The 24,116-nt window shown below is 42.5% G+C and overlaps 1 protein-coding gene across 10 annotated transcripts in view; it reads right to left on the minus strand.

The window, feature by feature from the left end:
- Positions 1 to 24,116, minus strand: part of SATB1 (SATB homeobox 1) — a 97,836-nt gene that overhangs the window by 62,742 nt on the left and 10,978 nt on the right. For 5 of the 10 annotated variants that reach the window (XM_064490988.1, XM_064490972.1, XM_064490974.1 and 2 more), the window contains exons 2-5: positions 10,138 to 10,372; positions 6,316 to 6,492; positions 5,406 to 5,532; positions 4,507 to 4,630 (exon numbers count right to left, since the gene is read on the minus strand). In XM_064490988.1, the coding sequence (XP_064347058.1) occupies positions 4,507 to 4,630; positions 5,406 to 5,532; positions 6,316 to 6,492; positions 10,138 to 10,348 (639 nt within the window). In that variant the 5' untranslated portion in view covers positions 10,349 to 10,372. The other 5 variants (XM_064491009.1, XM_064490995.1, XM_064490993.1 and 2 more) reach the window with 4 other exon arrangements.

The following is a 24,116-nucleotide window of genomic DNA, read 5'->3' on the forward strand; positions in this document are numbered from 1 at the left end:
TGAAGAGGGGAATTTAAACTAAACACAACTTGGGGTTATAGACACACTCTTGATATTGCAAAAGCACCAAATGCAGGTTTATTATTTCAACTATTAAGATGTGTCATCCTCATTACACAATAGGAAACAGGATGCCTGTCACACAACAGACTGCCAATATATATATTTTTGAATGAATAAATATGTGAATACACAAATAAATTTCATAGATTAGACTCTCAATGTGAAATACAATATATGAATCTACTGCTGGATATTCTCTTGAGAGAAGTTGATTATTAATGTTCATTAAAATTTCTTCAGAAATGCCAGTTTGGTCTAAAAATTATGAAAAGAATTAACACAAAGTGTAGTGAAATATATATATATATATAGACATATGTTACACACACACACACACATAGCCTAACGGACGGGGATTTTTAAATTGTTGCTTTGTATAATAAGGCTGAAAATCAGGTGAATACAGGGGTTTATTAAGGTCTATGGAAATGACTGTCAAGTTTTGGAGAATCCGCATGGTTAAATGCTAAGCTTCAGGAGGGCAGGGCGGTTTCTTTTTTCAGCTATTTTGCCAGGATCTAATAAAAAGTCTGGCACATTATAGATCCCGAGATGCTGTCGGGAGAGAAAAAAAATCATTTTTCTCAATATTACTTCTCGACAGAATGTTCGAATTTTAACACATTTTATACATCTTTTGCTACTCGGAAATAAAAATGACAATTCTCACTTTGTGTGGGACTTGGGCTTGGAGCGACTTTTCCCCAGGTGAGAAATGAAACAGAAAGATCTAGTGTCTTAAAAATGTGAGAGTGGTGATGTGTGTGTGCGTACACACAAGTGTGCATGTGTGTGTGGTGGGGAGGGGTGGTAAAAATGCACACACATCAGATTAAAATCCCTCAGGAATATCTGCCCTAAACATTTTTTTTTTTTTTTGACCTAAACATTTTTTGAAGGAAGACTCTAGCCTGGCAAAAGCAATTAACTCATCTTACTTATGACACTTTTAACACAATGAATCTGTTCTTATATTGAATGTGTATATCTAGGGCTTATATTATATTAACCTATACATGTATCTAGGGAATGTATATACTTAGGTTTAAGTTCAATTTCCAAAACTTCAGGGAAAACTAAAATCAAAATAAAATGTTTTATTGTAAATCAAAATGTTTCCTTTTTCAAATTCCAATTTACCTTCCAAATCCACACTCTTCAAGTTCCCATGACATAAGCTTTCTTGTCCCCAAGATTTTATTCTCTCCTCCTTACTTGCAGGGCAGAATACAACATCCAACTTATCTAACCACATCCACTGAAAAAAAGCAAGAATGATAACAGAACGCCCAACCTCACATTATAATGAGCTAGGGTTTTCTTAAGCCTTAGAATGCTTTACAAAAATTAACGAACACGGGGTCAAAAAAACTTAATAGATGGATGGCAAGCTATTCGGGCAGATTTATGATAGGGAAGCAGCAACAGAAATGAAAGCATGAGTTATAAGTCAAACCACATGCACACTTATGGAATTTCTGCAGCTAGAGAGAAAAACCCTGCAAACAGTACCAGAGAGAACATGATTGCACCAAAACCTACGTCTTCATTTCCAAAATCAACACTTTAAAACTTGCCAGTGGGAAAGGGCTTTCGGGTCCGTCCTAACCAGGCTTCTGACTTTAATCTCTAGGGGCACTGGCTCCTTCATCTGTCTGATTCCGAGATTCCAAGTGCAAACTGGACATGTGCTTTGCAACTGTGGGACAATCCCCCTTTCCGCAGGATCTCTACTCTGTAAACGGAACCCACTTGCCTATGGGGTGGACATTCTGCTAAGTGTATCATTAAGGGACTTGACAGTCATATTTGAGACTGGGGTATTTTTATCCCAGTCAACAAAATCGAACCCTAAGGTACAGCAAAATGCATGTGCTGAATTGGGTGCTACAAGCTGAGCATCACTTGAATGAATCAAACCTCAAAGAAGGGAAAAAAAAGTCTTTACACAGAGTATTTCTTGGTGTTGGGCCCCATTTGGTGTAAGACGGAGGCAGTATTTACTTGCTAGGGATTTTCACACCCTCTTCATCACCAAATCTCACCGCAGAGGCAAGAAAGAGGAGTTTGACCAAGCTCAGCATGCATTTGGGGCCGTAGGCCTAAGAGTGCCTGCGTTTGCTCTAACTAACAACTTCTGACAGAAGAGAAAATAAAGGAGCAAATGGAAAAATAGTTCATAATTAAAACATTCTGAAGTGAGGATCAGATTCAGGAATTCATTTTAGAGGAAGAAAGAGAAGATGATGCAGCAGAATATAGAATAACCCCCTCATTTAGAGAACAAGTTGCACTTTCTCATAAACCTAAATTAATTTAGAATATTTGCTTCCACTGATGAATCTTTTTTTTCCAACTTTTTTTTTTTAAAGAAAAGAAGATTGTAATTACAACTGATGTTGAACTTACAGTCTAATTTCACCCCTGAATGATGACAGTGGAGTCCCCAGCTACACGGGGTCACGTGTTCCACTCAAGGCTTCTTTAGAGAAATTCACCAATGCCTGACTCCAAAACCAAGTCCTGGATTTCATTGTGTCATTCTGTTTAATGTTATAATTGTCTGGATTCAATTCATTTCCCATGATAACGTTAAGTAAACTCACAATTGTATTTATAAGCTACAGTGAGGTGGAGTTTATTGGCTGAATGTTGATGTCATTTAACAGCTAGTTCCCACTGTATCAATAAATTCTTGTCCTAGCACCCTCTTCTCCAGCTCACAGTAAATGCCTTAAATCTTTGCCTGAATTTCCTTCTAAAATCAATGGGACATTTGGTAACATGAACATACATGGGATTCCTATCATGGGTGCTTATCCATATTCTAGCTCTGAATTAAAAAAAAGAAGTTTGTTTCTAAAACATTTCAAATGTTCAAATGCTAGAAATCAACTGACAGATTATGTGCAGTCGTCGCAAAACCCAAAGTCCCAGAGGTAAGAGTCACCTGCTTCATTATATCATCCTATTGATTTAACTGTGTTTAATTAATTTAAATTACTTTTATTTGATGGTTATAAATTCACATCCTCTCTACTCCAAGGGTGAGAGATAATGGAAGGAGTTCAGCTAGAATGACAAAAAAGAGTTTGCTCTAAATTTCAAGAAATGGACTCTTAATACCAGAGGATATTTTTTACCTGTGGCTACAGCTTACCTTAAAAGAATATAAAAAGCCATCATTAATTATAAGCTTAATTCATTTGCTTCATTCCTCTAATTGCTAACAAATATCAAAGTCAAGCAGAAGGACTGTAATGCAGCAAACCTGAAATGCACGGAGCTTCCAAGAAACGGCAGCACAAAAGCCCGCAAGCTTCCCTCCAAAGGCACCCAAATATCCTTATGGGCATCACATGGGAAATGCATTTGGAGAACATCTCAATTGCAGCAATGTTTACTGCAGTCAGCCAGTTCAAGTTCAAATAACTGACGACTAACATTCAGACGTACAGTTTAAACATGCATTGAAAAAGAAACTTAAAAAAGTGAGTGAGCATGGAGTCAGAGCAGCACTTTAATCACACTCTGTGGTGGAATGATGGTTAGGGCACTGGTGGACGGCACTGTGACACACTTGTGTCCTGACCACACAGGCAGCCCGTGAATAGCGGGCTCACAGCACCCTTTCTTTCTGATTTGAAATCAGCTGAGCATTATCAAAAGTGGTATTTGGCTTTACATTCTGAAACACAGGCAGCCTCTTGCTTGGAGTTTTAATTGCCCTGCTACCAAAATTCATTGTCCAAAAAAAAAAAATCAAGTTCAATAATAATAAATCTTTGTCTCATTTCAAAAATCCCTGATGGGATGACAGGCATCTCCAAGGAAAAAAATATGATCTCACTAAAAGTGGGGAGGAAAAAAAAAAAAGGTAAACCAATGCCACAAAGCTGGCGACAAAATCCTGATAATTAATAATTCTTCCAGAAGAGACTTCTGTTTTGTTCTTATTTTTATAATGTTTTTTACAAAATGCTTTTTCTTCTTTTTCTTTTTTTTGGCTAATGAACAAAGTAGCCAAAAACTGTACTCTTAATTTTTCAGGTAGCATGGTGAAGTTTGTATGTTAATACCTGCAACGCCACGCCCACTCACCCAGGGCTCCAGGAACTTATACCACTTTGATTCCCTTAAGCAGGGGCTCTCAGGACTGTGTAGCTGCGAAGCTCAGTGCACTCAGAAGAAACCTAAAGCTAGCACAGGGTTGTGCTGGGCTGTCTCTCCTTCGCTCTTTTCCCCAAGGAAGAAAATGAGTGAAGGCTCTCTGTGCAGAATGAATCAGGCATATTTTTCAAAGGCCCCAGTGGTCAAGTCACTTGGCATTTGGGGGAGAACCTTGCTTTGGATACCAGTTGCTTTAGGCTACGGAACCCCCTCGCACCTCAAACCAGGGCCGCTCACGATTGTGTATTATCAACTCCGAGAGATGCCAAATACCTGTGAAAGGGGGCACTCCTTGGCCAAGGAACTCTGGTTCATATCCTTCAGTAAGTCCTTCAGCGCGTTCCTGACGGTGGTGTGCGACCACTGTTCGGGAGGCAGGTCTTCGAGTTTGGGGCAACTATTGGAGACATAGATTAGAGAGGGGATTATGACAAGATTGCATCCCGCTGCAGAACATTCCTTTAAGACAGACAGATTTCATTTTGTGCATCAAACAGATGCATCTGGAGATTGCTCTCGGTCTCCTGATTGTTCCGATTAGTTAATTACTTTATACAACACATCTGCTGTATCGATGCATGAATTATACATCAGCTGCCTGTGGTGGCTATTTTTTCATGTTACTTCTACCTCCCTGCTCTGATGCGCTCGGGAAGACAATTTAAGGTGTACTGCTTCCTCACGAGCCATCGTGAAAACCATTAACGTAGTAACCGTTTTCCTTTCACGACTCTGCTCAGACGAATAAAAATGGTAAAAGAATATAAATATACATATATAAAAATAAATAAGATCTCAGCAATCGTGAATAAGGCATTCTTTCACAAAACGTACCCAGATGGCACTGTTCATGATATGCAAAAATATTTTTCTCTTAAGTAAACTTTATGTAAAATGCCTTCTTGTAAGGCATCATTTAATTGACTAAATAAAAAGAGTCTTGTCTTTTGATAACCTGCACAGATCGACCCAGGTTGGGGGGAAAAGTGGCTTCTAAATGATAGATTGAAGTTGAGAAGATAAAACAGAAGGGGGTTAAGGCCACAAAATCAATTGGGATTAACCTTTCTGAAACCCAGAGTAAATAACAATTGAAGGTTGACCAGAGATGCTTTGTTTCAAAAGATCAGGTAAGGAGCATGTTCCGCAGGAGAACTGCTGCCCTGACTCACCTGTGTAACTGAATTTTCAGTGTGACCACATGATACACGTCCTGGAGCATATCCGCTACCGTAGCATCAGGGGCATCGGTCACATAAGACAGTGGAACAGGATTCCACTTTCCAACCTGGATCAGCCCTATTCCAGATAAAGAGAATGTGTCACTAAAGATTGCACCCTTCAGATCATACATCTAGTAGAAGGTTTTTTGTTTTTTGGTTTTTGTTTTCCCCACTGCCCCCACCACAAGCAATATTGTTATTTCTGTCTGAATAATTCCCTTCCCTCTAAAAGGCAGGTCAATGAAAATATTCACAGCTTAGCTTTCCAAATCGGGAAATTATGTAAATGACTGGAGGGTTGTTTATTATTTTGGAAATAAAAACCCATCCATAAAACCTATGCCTGGGCCACATTTTCCTAACTTACGGGAAGTTCTAATAAGACATAGCTGAACCAGTTCTCAATGGCTTTACGATTTAGATAAGATTCTCTATTGCAATGGGAATCAGCATTGAAAAATACTTTACAGCCCATAAAACCATCAGAAACAGAATAAAAGAAACAGAACTAGATATTCAGTCATAAATGCAAATTGACTCTCAACAGTCCATCTGCTCAAATCCGCTCCTCACTTCCTTGTGGGTCCTCAGTGGAGCAGATTATTAAGGTCAATAAGCATACTAATGATTCAGCTGAAGTAATTTAAAAAAAAAAAATCTACCTCGACATTCCACATGAGCAAAATGTGTGTTAACTAAACCAAACTGAATTAAGCCCATTTTTTAAAGCCACAGTCTATCAGGAACCAATGGAATACACAGACTACAGTCCTTTGAACAAAAATATCCAGGGCTTTCTCTGCAAGGTAAACAAAGGATGCCGAGCAATTTTTCCAAGCCCCATGGATGCCTTATTTACCTTTGGCCTGGGCAGCAGAGCTGTGCGAATAGCCCAGCGACAGCAGTGCCATTTCTATCAGCTGGTTGAAAAGCATATCTTTTCTCACCAACACAAATTCTGCGTGCTCCTCCTTGCAGTCGTATTCAATGGCGTTTTCATAATGTTCCACCACGCAGAAAACTGGTAGCATGGTCCCTATCAAGGAGACAGAGCAAAAGAGACGCAAACCAACAATCCTCAGAATCACAGTCTTAGGTGGTGGGGGCGGGACGGAGAGCTACGCCATGAAAAATAAACCTTTGCAACAGTGAGAGAAGGGGAGACTGTGTTTCCAAGGCAGACAGGGCACAGACACACCGGCAGGCGCGCACACACACATACATATACGCTCCTTTCCTTTTTTGAAGTTGTAAGAGAAATAGTCAAAGAGAATGTGAACCGGGTCCTAAGGTAACCTGGGCTCTACTTTAATTTTAACAGTGCATTTCCCCAAATCAGAGAATGCAGAATTACCTTTTGGATCAAATAATAAGGCTGACGAGAGAGGAGTGTCTGGTCTGATGAGCTGCGAGTGGTACCTGGCGCGCACGTGTAACTGACTACAGGGTCTTCGGAAGAACCACCTTCACGTGTCCTACACACTTTTGCTAACATTCAACTTTCCCTGTTTGTGTCCAAACACATTGTCTTGGATGATAAAATGATCAGCATTTGCGTCCTTTTTTAAGATACTGACTTTAATGATTCCATAAAAGAAACACAAAACTCAACCAAACTGATGTTCAAAATATATGATTTCAATATGTGCAAAACACAGATAAATGAGATTTACTGTTAGGGCTCTTCACTGATTCTACCTGACTCAAAAGATACCCCAGGAGCCATATGTCTTTAAAATGAACCATCTTTGTTATAGTAAATAGGATAAAAATGAGAAGAAAGAAAGCTGGCTTCATCGGGACATCTTAGGATAAAGGCATCTGCAGAGATGTGCTGTGTTCTCTCTTTCTTTACTGTAATGCCATGTAATAAGCCAGCAGCCAGGTGATTAACCAACACAGGCCACACCGTTGTTAGAAAAGAGGCTTCAAGAAACAAATCTTGGAATGCAGCAGTTCTCAAGGTGTTTACGCAGCGCACCGTCATGCTTCCGATGATAAACGGAAAAGGGTTAAAAGCAGATGCATCTGAACTGTACGGTGGCACACTGCCAGGGGACTGTCATCCTTAGCATAAATGATGACAAGGGTTACTTTACCAGGGCACCCAGGGTCCCCAATTAGTCCTCTAACATTAATGCCTCTCTCAGCCCTGCCCTGTGGACTCGCAGAATCCAACCAACTTCTGAATATGTCTCATGCAGGCCAGGCAGAGCTAAAAAATCAGGATGTCCTCCAGACTCCAGAGATGCCCTTTAAAAATGCCCTATTTGCGTGTTTCCGCCAAACAAAGCCAGCAGTAAAACAAGCTACATTTCTCTACATTTCTTTCTCCACCGCAGCTTTCGTGAACTGTTCACAAGAGATTCTAGCTCTGACAAATAAACCCCTCTAGGTTTACTTAGAAAAGCTCACAAACTCATTTGGAGGTACCCAACAGGCTGGGCATGAAAAACAAGCCCCACAGCTTGCCAATCCTCCTGTCATTCCTTCAGCTGTTTTATACTGGGGAGGGAACCCATCAGGGGCCAGAAGACGACTTGGGGAGACCACAGCAAAAACAACACTGTGCTTTCTTCCTTGGCTTGAAGGTACTCTGGCCAAACCTCCGAGGCAAATTACAACATTAACCCCTTTTCTTAAGCCAGGCTTTCTCATCCCAGCCACAATTTTTATCTGGCACCTGTGAAGCAAAAAGCACGCAGGTGAAAAAGAAGAAAAGGAAATACTAACACTACCACCAAAAGGCTGGAGTCATTTTGTTGTTCAAAGTAAGCAGAGGACCTTCTACAATTAAACTGCATTTTAAAAACGTCACTATGAATGCAATGCTTTAAAAAAAAAAAAAAGCCCTTGGGCAGGAAGTGAAATTACTGTACTTTGGTTTCTCCTCCCCCTGTCCTGATGTCTTCAAAGAGTTGGGTTACCAGCACGACAAAAACATACGCATTGATTTTTCCTCTTATAGGAAGATACAGACGTGTCCTGCTCTCTGCTGCTCCTTAGACCTGTGAAATAACCGTAGGTCTTTCAAACGATGGAAATGCATTAAGAGTTATCCTGGACTCTATTTAGGGGGCCCCTATCAGATAATTAGGGTGGCTATTGATAAAGCGACAACAGTATCATTTAAATCCAAATTCAGCTGCTAAATCTGGGTGTCGGGCGAGACTTCCAACTACAGCAACTTCATAACCCTCCAGCATTAAAAAAGGGGGAGTGCACTGGTCACTGCTGACTGCTAAAAATACCGCATGATTTAAACCTGGAGGCAGTCTTAGAAGCCTTGCTGAAGGTTTATGAGCCTGTGTAAACAGCACGTCTGCCATAAGGAGCAGCGAAGTCTGTAGAATCCTTGTCTAAAACTGTCCTGGCATTAAAGTTTGCTGTGCAAATATCACATAATACCAGAGACAGCTGAAATCTCCTATTTAGGAATTTATGGAACTTATATGTTTGCAGGCGTCAGAAAGTCTTTTTTATAGAGCCCCAGTGCTTCACAGTACAATATTAATGCACTCGGTTTGAAAAGCCGTAATAAATTATATTTTTAATGCTCTTACCCTGGCTTTCTTAAGATGCATACATTCTTGGCAAACAATCAATAAATAGGGTAATCATGAGTAGAGGCCAAAGAATTTGCTGAAGTGCTGTTTTTCCATTTTTAATAGATAAAGATCTAACAATACGGACTGCTGTGTCTGTTCATTTCAGGATCAATATATTCTTTGTTTTCACCAAACCCAGGAAAAAATAAATGATTGTATGATAAATGTTATGCATCACACACAATGAAATTCCTCTGCCTTCTAACTTTATCTACTTAATATTCTTGGTTGCTACAAGACGGCATTTTTAGCCTTTGCTTTCGCAAATGTAAGGAAAATCTGAATCCTATACAGTTATTCAGAGACAAATAAAGACCTTCTAAGGCACACACATGCCTCCCAGCATAGGCCCTGATTTATAGAAACAACAGTGCTGAATGCAGTCCAAGTTGTTTAACTTCAACAATGTGGTATCAAATAGGCAGGGAGGAATCGCATAGTCACGTACCCTCTCTCCTTAAAAACCTGCCAAAATCTGCCCTTCTTTTATCAAAAAATATCCAGCAAAAGTGAAAACACTAGCGTCATCAGGTTTTTGGCTGCTAAATAATGAGTTTACTCTTAAGAAAACAAATCACCAAAAAAAAAAAAATGACATCACACAACTTTTACATCATACCACAGGAGACTTCCATTATCTGTGCAACTGCCTTACAACTAGTAATCCTACGAAAAGGCTACGCTTGTAGTCGAACAATTTAAGTGTTTTATTCTTAATCAGGGTCAGTTTCAGCAACAGCCACCCACGTACCCTCTACGACAATAACACCTTGTCGGTGGAAGCCTTGTGTAAGGGAGACCATTATTTCTAATTCAGTCCTTATCATCCACAAAGTCCAATGATTCCAGTCTACAGTGGAGTAAGCTGCTCTGCTCCAGCACGCGAGTTTACACTTTCCAACGTGACTAACACTTCAGCCAGGAATAGAACTCCTTTCAGACTAGAAAGAGAATCGAGGAAAAGGACGCACGAAGCCCTGTTCTGCCTCTCCACCCCGATACCCCCTAAAACCAGGAGCCCGGGGTGGATGCAGGGCTTGCCGCTTCCCAGGACTGGGCTCCAAAGTATTTACCTTTCCTAAGGTTGCTTTTCATCAGATGGCCCGAGTGTTTTAAAGGCACTCCCTGCATTTTTGCACCTGTACTTCCAAGCCTTCCTCTTCCTAGCGGGCTCCCGTTCTGCTCCAGGCGGGCAATCTTGGCTGGTGGACCCTTCGGATCGCTCACATTGTTAGACATTTCTGAATGTTCTTTCCCCTGAGTTGCCTCGTTCAAATGATCCATACTCAGTTACTCTCTAAAGATCACCTGCCAGAATTTAAAAAGAAGGAGACACGTTATAATTGGGTGGGGTGGGGGGGTCCCTGCATCTCTTTCTCTGTCTCTCTGTATATGTAATATCATGCAAATGTTTTATTCCTACGTATTTCTCTCCACAAAGATAACATATTTGGAAGATTGCTTAACTAGATATATACTATAATGCAGATGTTCTTCTATTTCTAGATCACAGCATTATATTTCCATTCAAGATAACAGAATAATTCGTGGAAACTGCACCAACACACATGAACAAAAAGGTCATCTGTCACCTACCAACAAAACTTAAGTGTGGGGAAATGGGTTTACTTTCGGAACAAAAATTATGACAAGGATAGCAAAAAAGAAAAAAGCAAATTGTATTTACGTAGTCCCAATTTTTAAAAATGAGAAATGTTATTACAGAACACAGTAACAACACTTTAATCAAAGATGGAAAGATAATCATAGTCCAAAATACTAGTTAGAGCTGAACATATTTGTATTTTTATATAGTTTAATTCTTATACAGAAAAAAAATATATATGTATACACTGCCTCAAAAGAGAGTAGCAAACATCTGCTTTTTAAACTTTCTATTGGCTTTTCAGGTTAATTTGTAGAAAAAGTCTTCTACTGTCAAAGTGTCAAGACTTGCGTGACCTGTTTGAAAGATTTAGTTAAGACTTGGCTCAAAACGTGATTGGATCGCTCCACCCCTAAGCAAATGGATAGAAGTGAAGGATTTCTTCAAATAGCCCCGGTACTGAAGGATTACAACCCAGATATTTTAGAGTTAATATTTAGGTGTCCATTAGTAACAGAAGACTGTTAACAATTTAAATAGCAAAAACTATTTTGTAACAGACACATTAGATTGAACTGCTAAGCTCGCTTTAAAAAAGAAAAATCTTGATAATTTTGGTAAAACAGAATTGCCAGTGTTCAAAAATAATCTCAGCAGGCAATGAAGTCAACATCTTAATTAACTTCAGAAAAAATTAACAGATAATTATTTTCAGTTGTATTACACATTGGACATCAATTTTCATACTGTTTGTAATAAAGGAATTATTTAGTACATTATCAAAGTCACTTCTAAAATACAGTTTTAACTAGCACCGATAAGAACAGGTGAGCAGAATTATTTCATGAACTTTGCTGGTACTTGAAGTACTGAGCTTACCAATATTAAGGGAGAGGGGACCATATTTAGAAAAACCAGAGAGAATATAATTATCACTTTCCTCCAGCTGTCTGGCAATTCAACATATCTTGTACTTAAAAATATATATATTCCACTGAACTGAAGAAGCTATTTAGATCCAGATTTGAAAGCCAGCTTGTATTATCAGCATGGCCTTTCTGTAAGCACTTATTCCCTCTGTTTAACCATAGATTACTTTGTCCATTATAATCAAGGAAAGAGGTGATCAGGGAGGGGGGAGCGATGGTAATCTGTAGGTTTAAAAGCAACCTAAGAAGGCCAATTGAAGAACTATAAAGTTAGAGAAATAATGGCTATTTATCCTCGTACCCCAGGGTGGCTCGCTGAGACTAAAGGTTTACCGTTGATCGAGGTCCCATCTGTTTTTGGTTATGAGGTTCATTAACAATAAATGTGCCGCTTTTAACCACTTTTTATCAAGATGACTCTTTTCCATTCTATTAAACTGGAGTCTAAAGCCAAAATTAGTGGTGATTATTAACTTATTCAAAACACTCTTTATAATGCTTCACGTGGATTATCAGACACAACTGCTTTTTCTGAAATTGGTTGCTTTACCCTAGAGCAGAAGATGAATTTTCAAACGTACGGTTTGAAAAGAAAATACTTAACCCTTAGGGCAATTTAAGAGGCCCCCCCCCGAAAAAGGGGGGAGCAGACAACAGCATCAAAGTTAATGCTACAAAACATATTAAGGAGTCATGAGGCTTAACAGCATTATAAGCTGTACAGTAAACGAAAGTGATAGATGATAATTTAGTTAATGTATTGACAATCAAAACATCATATAGGTCATGCAAAATTGTCCTTTGAATACCCGTCTATAAGCAGCTATTAAACACTCGGTCATCTTGTAAAAAGCTGTACATTATAAAGCAAAATTACATGCACATAAAACACCCAATTTATTCAGTTAAACTATGCCCAAGGCTTAAGTTCACCAAACCTCAGTTTGGAACTCGAACAGCAACCTCCACCATGGGGCCTGCTGGACTGACAGCTCGGGAACTAACTAAGGTCTCAACAGATGCCAGCCTGAAGAGTTTCTTTTGAGTCACAATTAAAAAAAAAACAAAAAACCAAAAAAAACCATTTTATGGTAACGTCTGGTTGGCACACAGAAAGCAGGCTACTTTCTTAAAACCCCATTTCCCTGTCCGTCAACTAAGTCCATCTAGGATAATTAATGAATTAAACAGTGAAATCAGACACAGCCATTTCTTCCTTTAAAAAGAAAAAGCAAAGCACGAAATTCCGGTTTCAAGAACCTTTTTTTTTCGCAGTGTGGGAGCCTTTTCAACGAGTTCCTTGCTGGATCGCCTCCCTCACCCCCACAGCACCCCATAATCACATTTAAAGAGCGTGTGCCCTTATCCATTCCATATGGCCGGCACGATCCAGGCCAAGCTTTCACTGTGACCTTTTAAAGAGACAAAGAAGCAAAGTACTATCTAGAAACAGAAACACTGCAGTTTTACTGAGTGAAATTAGCAAAACCGACCTGAAACTCACCACTTCAAAACTTGACAGCATATAAATAACAAAAACAAAGGAGATTTCCTTTGCAGCCCGGGTTCTTGAAGAGAAGTTCAAGACTGATGTTGTCTATGTCCTTTTTTTTTAATTAAAAAAAAAAAAAAAGCAGCAGACCTGAAGGCGACTTCCCCTGAAATTGTATTATTTTCTCTTCCCCTACCCCCGCCCCCCTAAGCGGGGGAAGGGCAGGGAGGGCAGAAATAAACGTCTAGAAGAGTAGCCATAGGAGAGGGGGGTTAAAAAAAATCACAGTTCGAAAAATAACATATATGGTTTGTAAAATGTCTAACCTCAGAGAACGGGGCTTTCGATGGGGGAGGAGGAGAGAGTGGGAAACAGGGAGGAGGGAGAAGGTAAAATTGATCTGACAAGTGATTCGTTGTGGGGGGAAATCGTAAAAACAAAGCAAAACCCGTTAGGAGCTGTACACAGTGGTGGTGCTGGGGAGGCGAGGTGGTGACTGAGGATTCTTAAAAAGGAAAAAAAAAAATCACTGCGGACAAGGTCTCCAGAAAGGCAAAAAAAAAAAAAAAAAGGTCCCCTGGCTTCCCTCCCTCCCTCCGGCTCGCTGGGGTTCTTCGGTGTGAGGACAGAAAGTCTACTTCTGGCTGTCACTTGCGATATTATTCTCCAGTCACCCCGGAGAACGCAGGGAGGGGAAGGCCGGCTCGCCTCCCCTCCGGTCGCCCCCGCCCCCTCCCCAACGATTGCGACTGATATTAACAAACCTTAAACTTTCTTCCCACGGCCTCGCGCCCCCAACGAGGGCATCGACCGGGGGGCCGAGAGGGTGGGGGGCAGAAGGTCGCGGAAAAAGCCCCGGCAAGGCACTAAAATGCCACTTTTGATTCGGCCCTCGCTGACGACAGCCCCGAGGACCCCCTCCCTGCCCATGGACGCGGGGCTGCGAGCGTCTGGGGAGCCGAGAGAGTGAGGCAGAGAAAGAGGGCTGGGGGGGGAGGAGAGGGGGGATCGGAAGGCACCCCAGCCGCCTCCGCCGCCACCGACTCCCCGCCCCCTCCCCCCAAAAGTCGCCGAGCTCTCACTCAGCCGGAGTCCGAGGTAAACAACGAGCCCCACAATGGCACTGGGACTTGGGGGAAAAGAAAGCCAGAAACCCCGGCAAAACTGAGCAGGAGTTTCCCGAAAGCAAAGAGGGGGTGGGGGCGCCCCCCGGAGTCGCCTGGGCCCCCAGGCGGGCTAGAGGGCGGCCGCGGCTGCGGCGGTGGCGACGAGGCCGGCGGTGGCCGGGTGGCCCCGGGAGCGGCGCGCGCGCGGCGGTGTGTGTGCGTGCGGGCGGGCGCCGGTCCCCGGACGGGGCCGCTCCGCTCTCCCCCTCGCCGCCGGCTCTGCCCCCATCAAATTCGGAGCCGACTCCTCCCGGCTGCGGTGGCCGCCGCCGCGCCCCGCTCGGCCCCGCGCGTCCGCCCGGGCTGCAGCCCTCCGCGCCGCTGCTGCCGCCGCTGCTGCTGCTGCCGCCGCCGCCGCCGCTGTGGCTGCCTCTTCTTCCTCCTCCTCATTTTAATACACAATCACCCCGCTCGCAGCCCCAGCCCCGAGCACGCAGCCTCCTCCGGGCCGCCCGCCGCCGCCCCGATCCCTTCCCCAGCGGGGCCGGCTCCGCCGCCGCGTCCGGGGAGCGGGAGCGAGCGAGCGAGTGGCGGCGGCGGCGGCGGCGGCAGCGGCGGCGGCGGCGGAGGGGGCGGGAGAGGAGGAGGAAGGCGGCGGGGTGGGGGTGGGGGGGCAGGGTGCACGGAGAAGGCGGAAAAGGGATGGGGATTAAAACCCGGGCTGGAGGGCCGGGATTGGGGGAGGGGGCGGGGGCGGCGAGTTAAAAAGCAGCGAGACAAGTAACTAGTGAATGAGTGCGGGGAGGGGGAGCGCACGGTTTCCGGCCCCGGGCGCGCAAGAATTTGTAATGAGCTTGATTAGAGTGAGGCGGCCCGACGTTCATTACACACAATACCCAGAATAACAGGGCGCCGCGCGCGGGCCAGCGCCGGCCGCCGGGCGCGCGGGGAGGGCGCGCGGGGAGGAGGCGGGGGCGGCCCGGGCCGCGGCCGCCGGGCGCGGCAGGGAGGGTGGCGCGGCGCGCGGGCGGCGGGGGCAGGTGTGCGCGGGGGCGCGGGCCGGGAGGAGGGGCAGGGCCGGCGGGGCGGGGAGAGGCGGGGGAGGAAAGTGATGGGGAGGAGGGGGCGAGGGCCGGGGGAAACTAACCAGCCACCCACGCGCCACAAAAGCCACCGAAAGGAATCCGTCGGGAGCGTCGGGGGCGGGCACCCGAGGGACAGGCGAAGCAGGGAGGGCGCACCGGCCCGCAGGAGAAGGTCCCGGGCGGGCAGGTGACAGGCGCCGAGGGCCGGGGTAGGGGGACTTCAGGAAGTGGCCGGAGGGGACCCATCGGGAGGGCCAGCTCTGGGGAGGAGCGCGGAGGGTGCACGAGCGTTTGCAGAGGAATAAAGGCCAGGATCCCTGAAACGCTCTAGCAAAGATTGCTCCTCAAAGGAGTAAGAATACTAAACTGTTAGGAACCAACGTTCAAAAAAGATGAGTAAGCCTTTCTGTACGAGTCAGATGGAGATTCAAAACTCCCTCACTTGTGAGCCGGAGAACACGTTGGAGGAAGAAAGACATGGCCCACAGTGGCCGAGTGAGACAAAATTTGGGTCACTTGAAAAAAACCTGACGAAGGGAAAGATGCCACCATTCTTAATTTACACCGGGTGAGAGAGAGGAAAGTTGGGGTGGGTAAGTACACCCGCAGTACATACTTACGTAAGCTAAAGAAATTACCCGGGTAGGTAAATGGTCATTGGCACACAAGTATGCTCGTCCTATTTAAATAATTTATTAAACATACTTCCTACAAAAATGAAGAACCTTGCCGTCTGGCTCAAAATAGAGATGCGGGGTTTATCGCTTAGGTTTCAGTAGGAACATTTTAGAACCCCGAAGGCAAGTTAATCGTGAAACAAAAACAAAAATGTTATAAGAATTATTTTTCAGAATACACTAGGAGGGAAAAGAGAAAAATCCAGATAAGCATTTTGTTACACATAAAAAAGCAACAAGTTAGTGCAAGTACTGAGATAAGAGGGAAATGTGCAAATTACGCTCTTTAAAGCTACCCACTCACTCTTAGACACTGTGCATTAGAAATCTAAGACCAGAAAAAGGTAAAGCAGAAGATAAAGTACCGGAAATAATGACCTCCTGGGGAGGACACGTTCAGGAGAAACACAGTGAAAACAGAGCACTGTAATGGCACCCACGTTTCACCCACAAACCATAAAGGTTAGTCAAAAATCCAGGAAGGCAACAGTGAAATCTTGGCACATACAAACCCAAGCCTAGAGCAAAAGGACGGATGTGATAAAACACAAAACACAGCATCGAAAACAAGAAAATAAATATAAGGCAGTCATTACTAAAAAAAAAAGTCCAAGTGATAACCATATTTTTAAAAGTTGAAATGTGAAGAAGCACGGAGGAGGATATTTTAATTAAAATATAAGAAATATACTCAATAAGGAAATAAGAAAACATGGCAAAATGTAGCAGTGGCGTCAAGAGTTGGTACTGTGGATGGAACGACTTACACTTATTTTTTGAAGATATCTGATATTTAAAAAACATGGATAGCAATCAGTTACCTTTATCATGACAATGATTTTGGCAATAAGATAGGTTAAGTTGGGACTTTCCAAGGTGAATATTTCAGTCGCTTCAGCCTGGTGATGCCTCACTCGTTTCTCTGAAACCTGCCTGATTTTCAGTAGGGACAATGCATTCTAGTATCACACTGTACACATTTACAAACAATAGCAAAATTTAAAAGTAGAGAAAAATTAAAGTGGACTACCAACAAATCATGTACCCATGCAAATTCAACTCAAGTTGAATGTTTTTTTATAAAGAAAAAAAAAAAAGAAAAGAAGAAAGTTGTTGGGCAAAATGAAATTTGAGCAGAGAGCAAAGACTGAAAAATGGTTACTGGAAATATCAAGATTAAGACACTGGAAGAAAATATTGTAAATGATGTTTATCCCATTATTCACACAAAAAATTAAGACAAAAAAAGCTTCCTGATTACCTCAGCCTCCGAATGACCTGGCCAATGCTAATATAACAAGAGGATTAAAATATTAATCTTTAAATTTGAAGAGCACTTTTCACCGAGGAATTACAAACTAATTGTCAAACATAAAAAAAGTAAAAGGATGTAATAAGGATGGATATGGCCTTGGAAAATGATAAACAGAATAAATGAGGATACAGGCATCAAATAATGGCTTTATTATAAAATAATGATATAGTACAATTATAAATCTATTAATCATATATAGATACTCATTTTCCTCAAGCACATTCTTTATTTCAGAACTCTGTAAGAAATGACATAAGGAAATTGGCACAGAGGTTTATGCCCTCCAAGTGCTACAGTACACTGATCAACTTCCTATATATTATTTACCCCTTTAGAATACCACTGAGCACTGGCCAGTATGAATCCAGGTTAAAACAAAGAAGAAGAAAAGAAAGGTAATTAGGAAAATACCACCCTTCTAGACATACGTGAAAATAAACTATCACGTTGGAGGCGGAAAAACATCCATGTATTCTACACAGGCATCTTATATCTGGCAATAAAGATGCACGCAAGTATTGGGGAAAAAGTTTAAAAAAATTAGAAATCTAGCTATCAAAAATAGAAAACCTCCAGAAAGTGAAATACTGCAAGTCACTTACATGAACTATTTAACATGTGGATGTACAGTGAAAACAAGAGTGCATCAATTTTTTATCACAGGACAAGGCATTCAGACTGGCTACACAGAGGTAGCAAAGAGAAAATACTATAACACGTACACAAGATTTTAGGGGGGGACATAATAATAAAAGGACTACTGCATGTTTCAGATGGCACCGTATTAAGATAAGTATGCAGGCAGATATCCGACAGCATTAAAACACATTCAGTGTTCTGAATAGCACATACGTTGGTAATAAACAGAGAAAGCATTTAGAATTTGAACGCTTTTAAGATGTGGCAGATCCGCCAGTGACTGTGTGAGCAAAGCTATGCTTACCACCAGAGCACTTTCTAAGGACATTTTTTTTTTTTGTTCCATCTTTTTAAATTCAAATACTGTTGGCTACCTCTCTACCCTCTTAAAGCAGCACATTTTACGTAGCATATTGCTCTTTTTGTCGTGTCAACTCTTTGTTTTTTTGGCTGTAGCTGCAGGTGGCGTTTTCCATATATGAATTTCTGGGAATCCGGTCTGTGTTGGCCATATAAGGATGTCTATTTGAGCCATATGTTCTACTGTCATATGTCTCATTTTGTCTGTCTGGGATGTCAGGACTGATTCCCACAGCGTTTCTTGAATGGACCAAATACAAATTTGTCAGAGCAGAGAGGGGGAAGAAAACTGGGGCTGGAGCCCAAACGACTTTGTCAAAACATATATTGGGGAGGAAATGCAATATCCTGTAAACATTTGCACCCTTCTTCTCACGTCTTATCTGTGACTGACATCATCACAACTGCCTCGCTTCACAGAGGATCTGTATGATCAGGTTCAGAAGTTTGCAGTGTGTGTGTGCACGCGTGCAGCAGAATCAGACAGACCCCCACCTCTCTGGAGGTCACGGGGGCTTGGCCCAGGGTAGCTGCCCTGCTCTGCCGGCCCTGGGTCCCGCAACCAGCCTGGCCTAGCCTTGAACTCGAGGAGGGGAAGCTGCTTCGTGCTTTCCCCCTTTAGTGAATCAACAGAGCTCCGATTAAATTCTCTGAGTAATCTTACGCAAAGGTATGGTCCCATAGCCTCTGTCCCTTCTTCTCTGTCACAGTCATCGTCAGTGAACAATTTGGATGACTGCTGGCTTCATAAAATATCTCCCATGCTAGACTGTAATCCACGTAAGAGCAGAGGCTGCGCCTTGCTCACTGCCATATTCCCAGGAATTCATACAGCATCCTTGCAAAGTGAGAGCACAAAGCTCACAGTCTCCCATGCAACCCACTTCCACGGCTAACTGCAAAGGCAACTCCTTTCAGAGGTTTCAGAAGTGAGATGAGGTTAACGGTGGGGCAAGTGGCTGTATCATTTAAATCGGAATTAACTGGAATTCAATAAAATTTGTCACATTTCAAGTGTTCAGGAGCCCCCTGGGGCTTGTGGCTCTCCTATGGGACGGTGTAGATGACAGAACACTTCCACCACCACAGAAAGTTCTATAGGACAGCACTTATCAAGAGAACTTCTCTAAAAGACGACTCAGTAAATCCTGGACCTAGCGAGGAAGAGTCTTAGAGGTGCTGAATGGCTTTCAGACATTCTAATGATGTCCAAATTGAAGTCATTTTCCATTTTAGAATAAGCCAATAGGTCTGTCAATCAAGCTGCGTGGCACGAGGCTTTGGTGCCACTGCACGCAAACTGAAGACAACTTGCTAGAACATGTCTGTGTGTGAAAGGGTCCTACAGTGCATTTGGAATAATATGCGTTTACCCCAAAGGCTGCTTTCCATGAACACTGAGCTAGCTCGCAGGTGAAGCTAAAAACCACAGACTCATTCCCCACCCTGACTCTCATCCCCACATTAAATACGCATAGGTTGCCATTAGAAATGGCTTTTTTGGGAAGCTTTAATGTAGATCCCTACTCAAACTGGGAGGGCATCCAAATACCAAACAAATAATGGTGTCCTGCAGAAAATAACAGCAAAAGCCTCGACTACGTTTCAGGAGAGAGAAAGGAGAAATAATGACGAACTCTAAATACGGGGCTTAAGGGGTTTGCTGCTTTTTTCCCTAATAAGTGGGGTTTCAGTTATAGCCAGACACATAGGGATCACAAGTTGTATTACACTTGGACTCTGGTTTCAAATAGACAAAGGTCATTATTAAAGCGAAGCAAAGAAAGGCCAATGTTTAGGCGAATGTGAAGAGAGCTGACTGTGGGGCGTGCATAGCCATTATAGTTGGCTTCGAGAACCCGACACGTGCTATCTGGGCCTTTTACCCAGAAATATTACCTTTTTTTAAGCAAAGACTTACTGGACAATTTTTTTTTTTAAAGCTACTTTTCATTCTATACATGTCAGCGTGGGTCGTAACCTTGACAAAACACAATGGTAATAATTCCATCAAAAATCGGTAGCTCTCTCTAGATCCAGATCCAAAACTGAGTAGGGAGAGGGCAGGGGTCCTGCAGTTTCTACTAAGTCCTCCACGTAGTTATCACCACCAAAGTACTGAAGCGGTTCAGGTTGCCTTATTTTTTCCCCCATTGCTTCTAGAGTGCCCTCCCTCCGTCTTCTCACCTGGGGACCTCCCTTCTGCCACATCCTTTAACTTGCAGCTTGATTGCACCTCTTCTGTCCAAAGCCTTCTCCAGCGATTAGTTACTTCCTCCCCAATGCCCCATCCCACCGCCGTCCTGCAGCGGGGCAGGCACTTCATATGCACACATCTGCCCCTCCCAACTGTGAGTCTGTCCAGATCCTAAGGGTGGACTTAGGTCTGTGTCCCTGGAGTCTCTCCCAGTGCCTGCCATCGCTGTCTGTATGAGTGAGTGCTTATTAAGAATCTTAGCCAGATTCTCACAAACTTAGAAGTAAAGCCAGGTGCGGGATCGGAAGTCAGTTGGGCGGCTGCACGTTGACGTGACCTGAGGAACTACTTCAACAACCCAGACGTCCAGGCCGTACTCACTGCAGTTAAGCTAGAATGGCCCAGGGTCGGAGCCAGGCAGGCGGCGGTTTAGAGCTCCCGTGGTGATTCCAGGGTATAGCCGGGTTTGGCATCCATTGGATATTAGGTAGTGTTTTGGAGGCAGGAAATTGACTATACCTGCTTGGACAGCCTCAAGTGAAGTTTGTAACCCCGTCCTGGGGTCACTCAGAAAAATTGAGGCTTTTCTATGAACCAGCACTCACCCCAAATTTAGGAAATGTGTGTGCAGGCAAGTGACTAGTTTCAAACAAAAAAAGGTGGAGGGCACGGGGGTGGAGCGGGTGTGGAGCAAGCTATTAGATCATTGATTTGGTGAGTAAAAAAGCATGCTGTTCGAGGAACCATGATAAATTAGCATTTGGGCATTTGCCTGAGATTTACGGGGGTGCCAGAAATCCGGTGCAACTATATGATTTATCATCACAGACATAGGCAACTAACCACAAAATTACACGTGGAAGTGAAGTTCTAAAACCAGTCTGTTATTTACTGGAGCCAGAACCATCCCGGTTTTCTCTAATTCTTTCTCCCAACACAGTTGAGCAGGGTTTTTCCTCCCAGAAAACTTCAACCTTGAGCGGGAGTCCCTTTGAAACAGTTGAAAACTGTTCAGCTCGTTTCTAGACTTAGCCATTGTACTTCAGCAGAACAGTAGTATTCACACTGTCCATGCCCAGGGGCCAATGGGAGGGCACCAAGCTTGCTGTGTGGTCCTCTTGCGAAGCTCAGGGGACTTTAATTTAAGTGAGGTCCAACAGCAACCATTCCCAATCAACCTTTAGCCAAGACGTACCAACCAAATCTTCTTAGTGATGCGAGTGTTACTGCTAATCTCTCCTGGTTTAACTGAAGGGAGAAACAGCTGTAGGTTACCAGAGACCTGCATCCTAGTCCCAGATTGTTTTGGGGGAGTACCAGCCAAGGGCAGTGTCTGATGTCGTACTGCCACGCCCACGGTCACAAAGCAGTGGAGAGGGGTTGTTTGTCAGGAAGAAAAGCAACTGCCAGAAACACTGCAGCACATCTGGGCAATGATTACATACCACAATAAAGCTTGAAATTTGTTGAAGCAAAGAAGTTTAACGCAAAACTAAAGCACGTTCTATTTGGAATGATGGAAGAGACTTGGAGGAGATGGTGGCAACGGGTTGCTCAACACTGTGAATGTAACTGACGCCACTGAATTGTACACTTAAGAATCATCGGGACGGCATATTTTATGGAATAGATCTTTTATCCCAATTAAAAAAAATTAAAAACCACAATACTAAGGCAAAACAATCTTTCATCTACTCCTAAGGTTGGCACACATATATTACCATGAAAATATCAGACCACGCAGAAAAACAATGAGCTACTAAACAACTCCATCCTCACTGCCAACCCCTCCACTGCTTTGTCCTTACCCGCCAACAGCCACAATCCAGTCTATGCTGGATAATTAATTCATACGAGGAATACCTGACCCGAGGATAATTAACATGGCTTGGTAATTAGAGACCAAGATCCCACCCTAAGTAGGTAATTTGATGGTCCTCTGATGCAGGAAAATGGTACTTTTTTTCAGATTTTCTTCTATACTGCTGTCTTTTAGCAAAAGAGACAGAAGGATAGACACAAATCGAGAAGTAAGAGTACCTGGAGTCCAAAAATTCTTTTTGGATATTTTCAAACTGAGTCAAAATTAACTGTACTCATGAAACAGTAGACCCTCCCAATTAAACAGTCCTTAAGAGTGCCCACCTCTTTCATGAAGCACAGCCAAGATGGATCACAATTGTCTAAATGTAGTCAATGTAATGATTTATAAATGGTCTCTAGAGAGAGACTCTAGATTGCAATTTTAACAAGACAATGTAACTTTTGTTATAAAAAAAAACCCCAAAGACTTTCACATTTGATTTTATCAGTCACATTTTCATGGTAGTATTCACTTCTGCATGCAGTAATTTGTAGTATCACCTTTTCCTAGAGTATACTGTCCTATATTCTGTTTCCTAGCATCTATTCATACTGATTTCTGTTCGGGATTTTTATATCAACGATGGAGTTTTTAATAGATTGGTAGGTCATATATAAAATATACCTTATTGAAGTTCATACCTACGTATATGTATTTTTCTGATGCCTAAGGAATATGAATACATAGTAAAGCCAAATTAAATTTACATATTTATTGTGTATAAAAGTATATAAAATACCAAAAAATAGTTTTACAGGACAACTGTTACTCAAGCATATCCCGTTACCTATTTTGCAGGTGTGGCTTTCTTTATTAGTGTGTTTATTGTGTATTTGATTCATTAGATAACTATCGTGGACTATAAATATATATGCAAATTTCCAGCTGATATGAAGCAAAAACTTGATAAGTAATGCTTATAAGTAAGTATAACTTTAAAACCAGAACTGCTGAGCCTTCAGGCTATTTTTTTAATCATTTCTTTTTATTTACCCTGTAAAGATGACTTTCATTTGTATTTTATTTATATATAAAAATACGCTTGGGAGAGAAACAAACAACATATTTATGAAAAATTTTGATGGGGACCAGCTTGTAACTGTTTTGAGACTGTAATTGCTTTAAAGATGGACAATACCCACTGTTTTATGACTTACACGACTGCAAAAAGATACTACCCATTCATGTCATATTTAATGAGAATTAAACTTATCTCTATGTGGAGGTAACAAGACTCTCAAAAATAACTTTTCAGTTCACCTTGCACAAAGGGGTTTTGTCACTAAGAATTCACAACACTGCAAGCTAGTGTAAAGGCATCTTTGTGGCTGGCGTGTGCTGTAGTTTCGGATATAAACCAAATCTTTTCAATAAAAATTCCCAGATTTTGGTAAATCCAATTGTTTGGCCAACAGCATAGCATGAATAGATGTCTGTATAATACACATACAGCTGTATATATATGTTCACAGACACTATTTGCCTGTCATACAAGGGAATGTCTCACAATTTAAGACTAGTCAATTACAGTCTTTCTCAGAAATTCTTTAAAACCCAGAGTAAGCATAATAATGCTCTATAATGAAGCAATTCCTACAAAAGAGGACAACTGCTACAGTGAGAAAAGGTGGGACACCGAGATCCTGCTTCCCCCTCCGCCAGCTAGGAGAGAGAGTCTTCATAAGCCAAGCAAGACCAGGTTCCATACCTATAAAGTGATGGAAAAGAATCTGATCATCTTTAAGACCACAAAAAAAAAAAAAAAAAAAAAAATCTCTGCCT

The sequence above is a fragment of the Camelus dromedarius genome, chromosome 2 (genome assembly GCF_036321535.1).
Source record: "Camelus dromedarius isolate mCamDro1 chromosome 2, mCamDro1.pat, whole genome shotgun sequence".
NCBI classification, from domain to species: Eukaryota; Metazoa; Chordata; class Mammalia; order Artiodactyla; family Camelidae; genus Camelus; species Camelus dromedarius.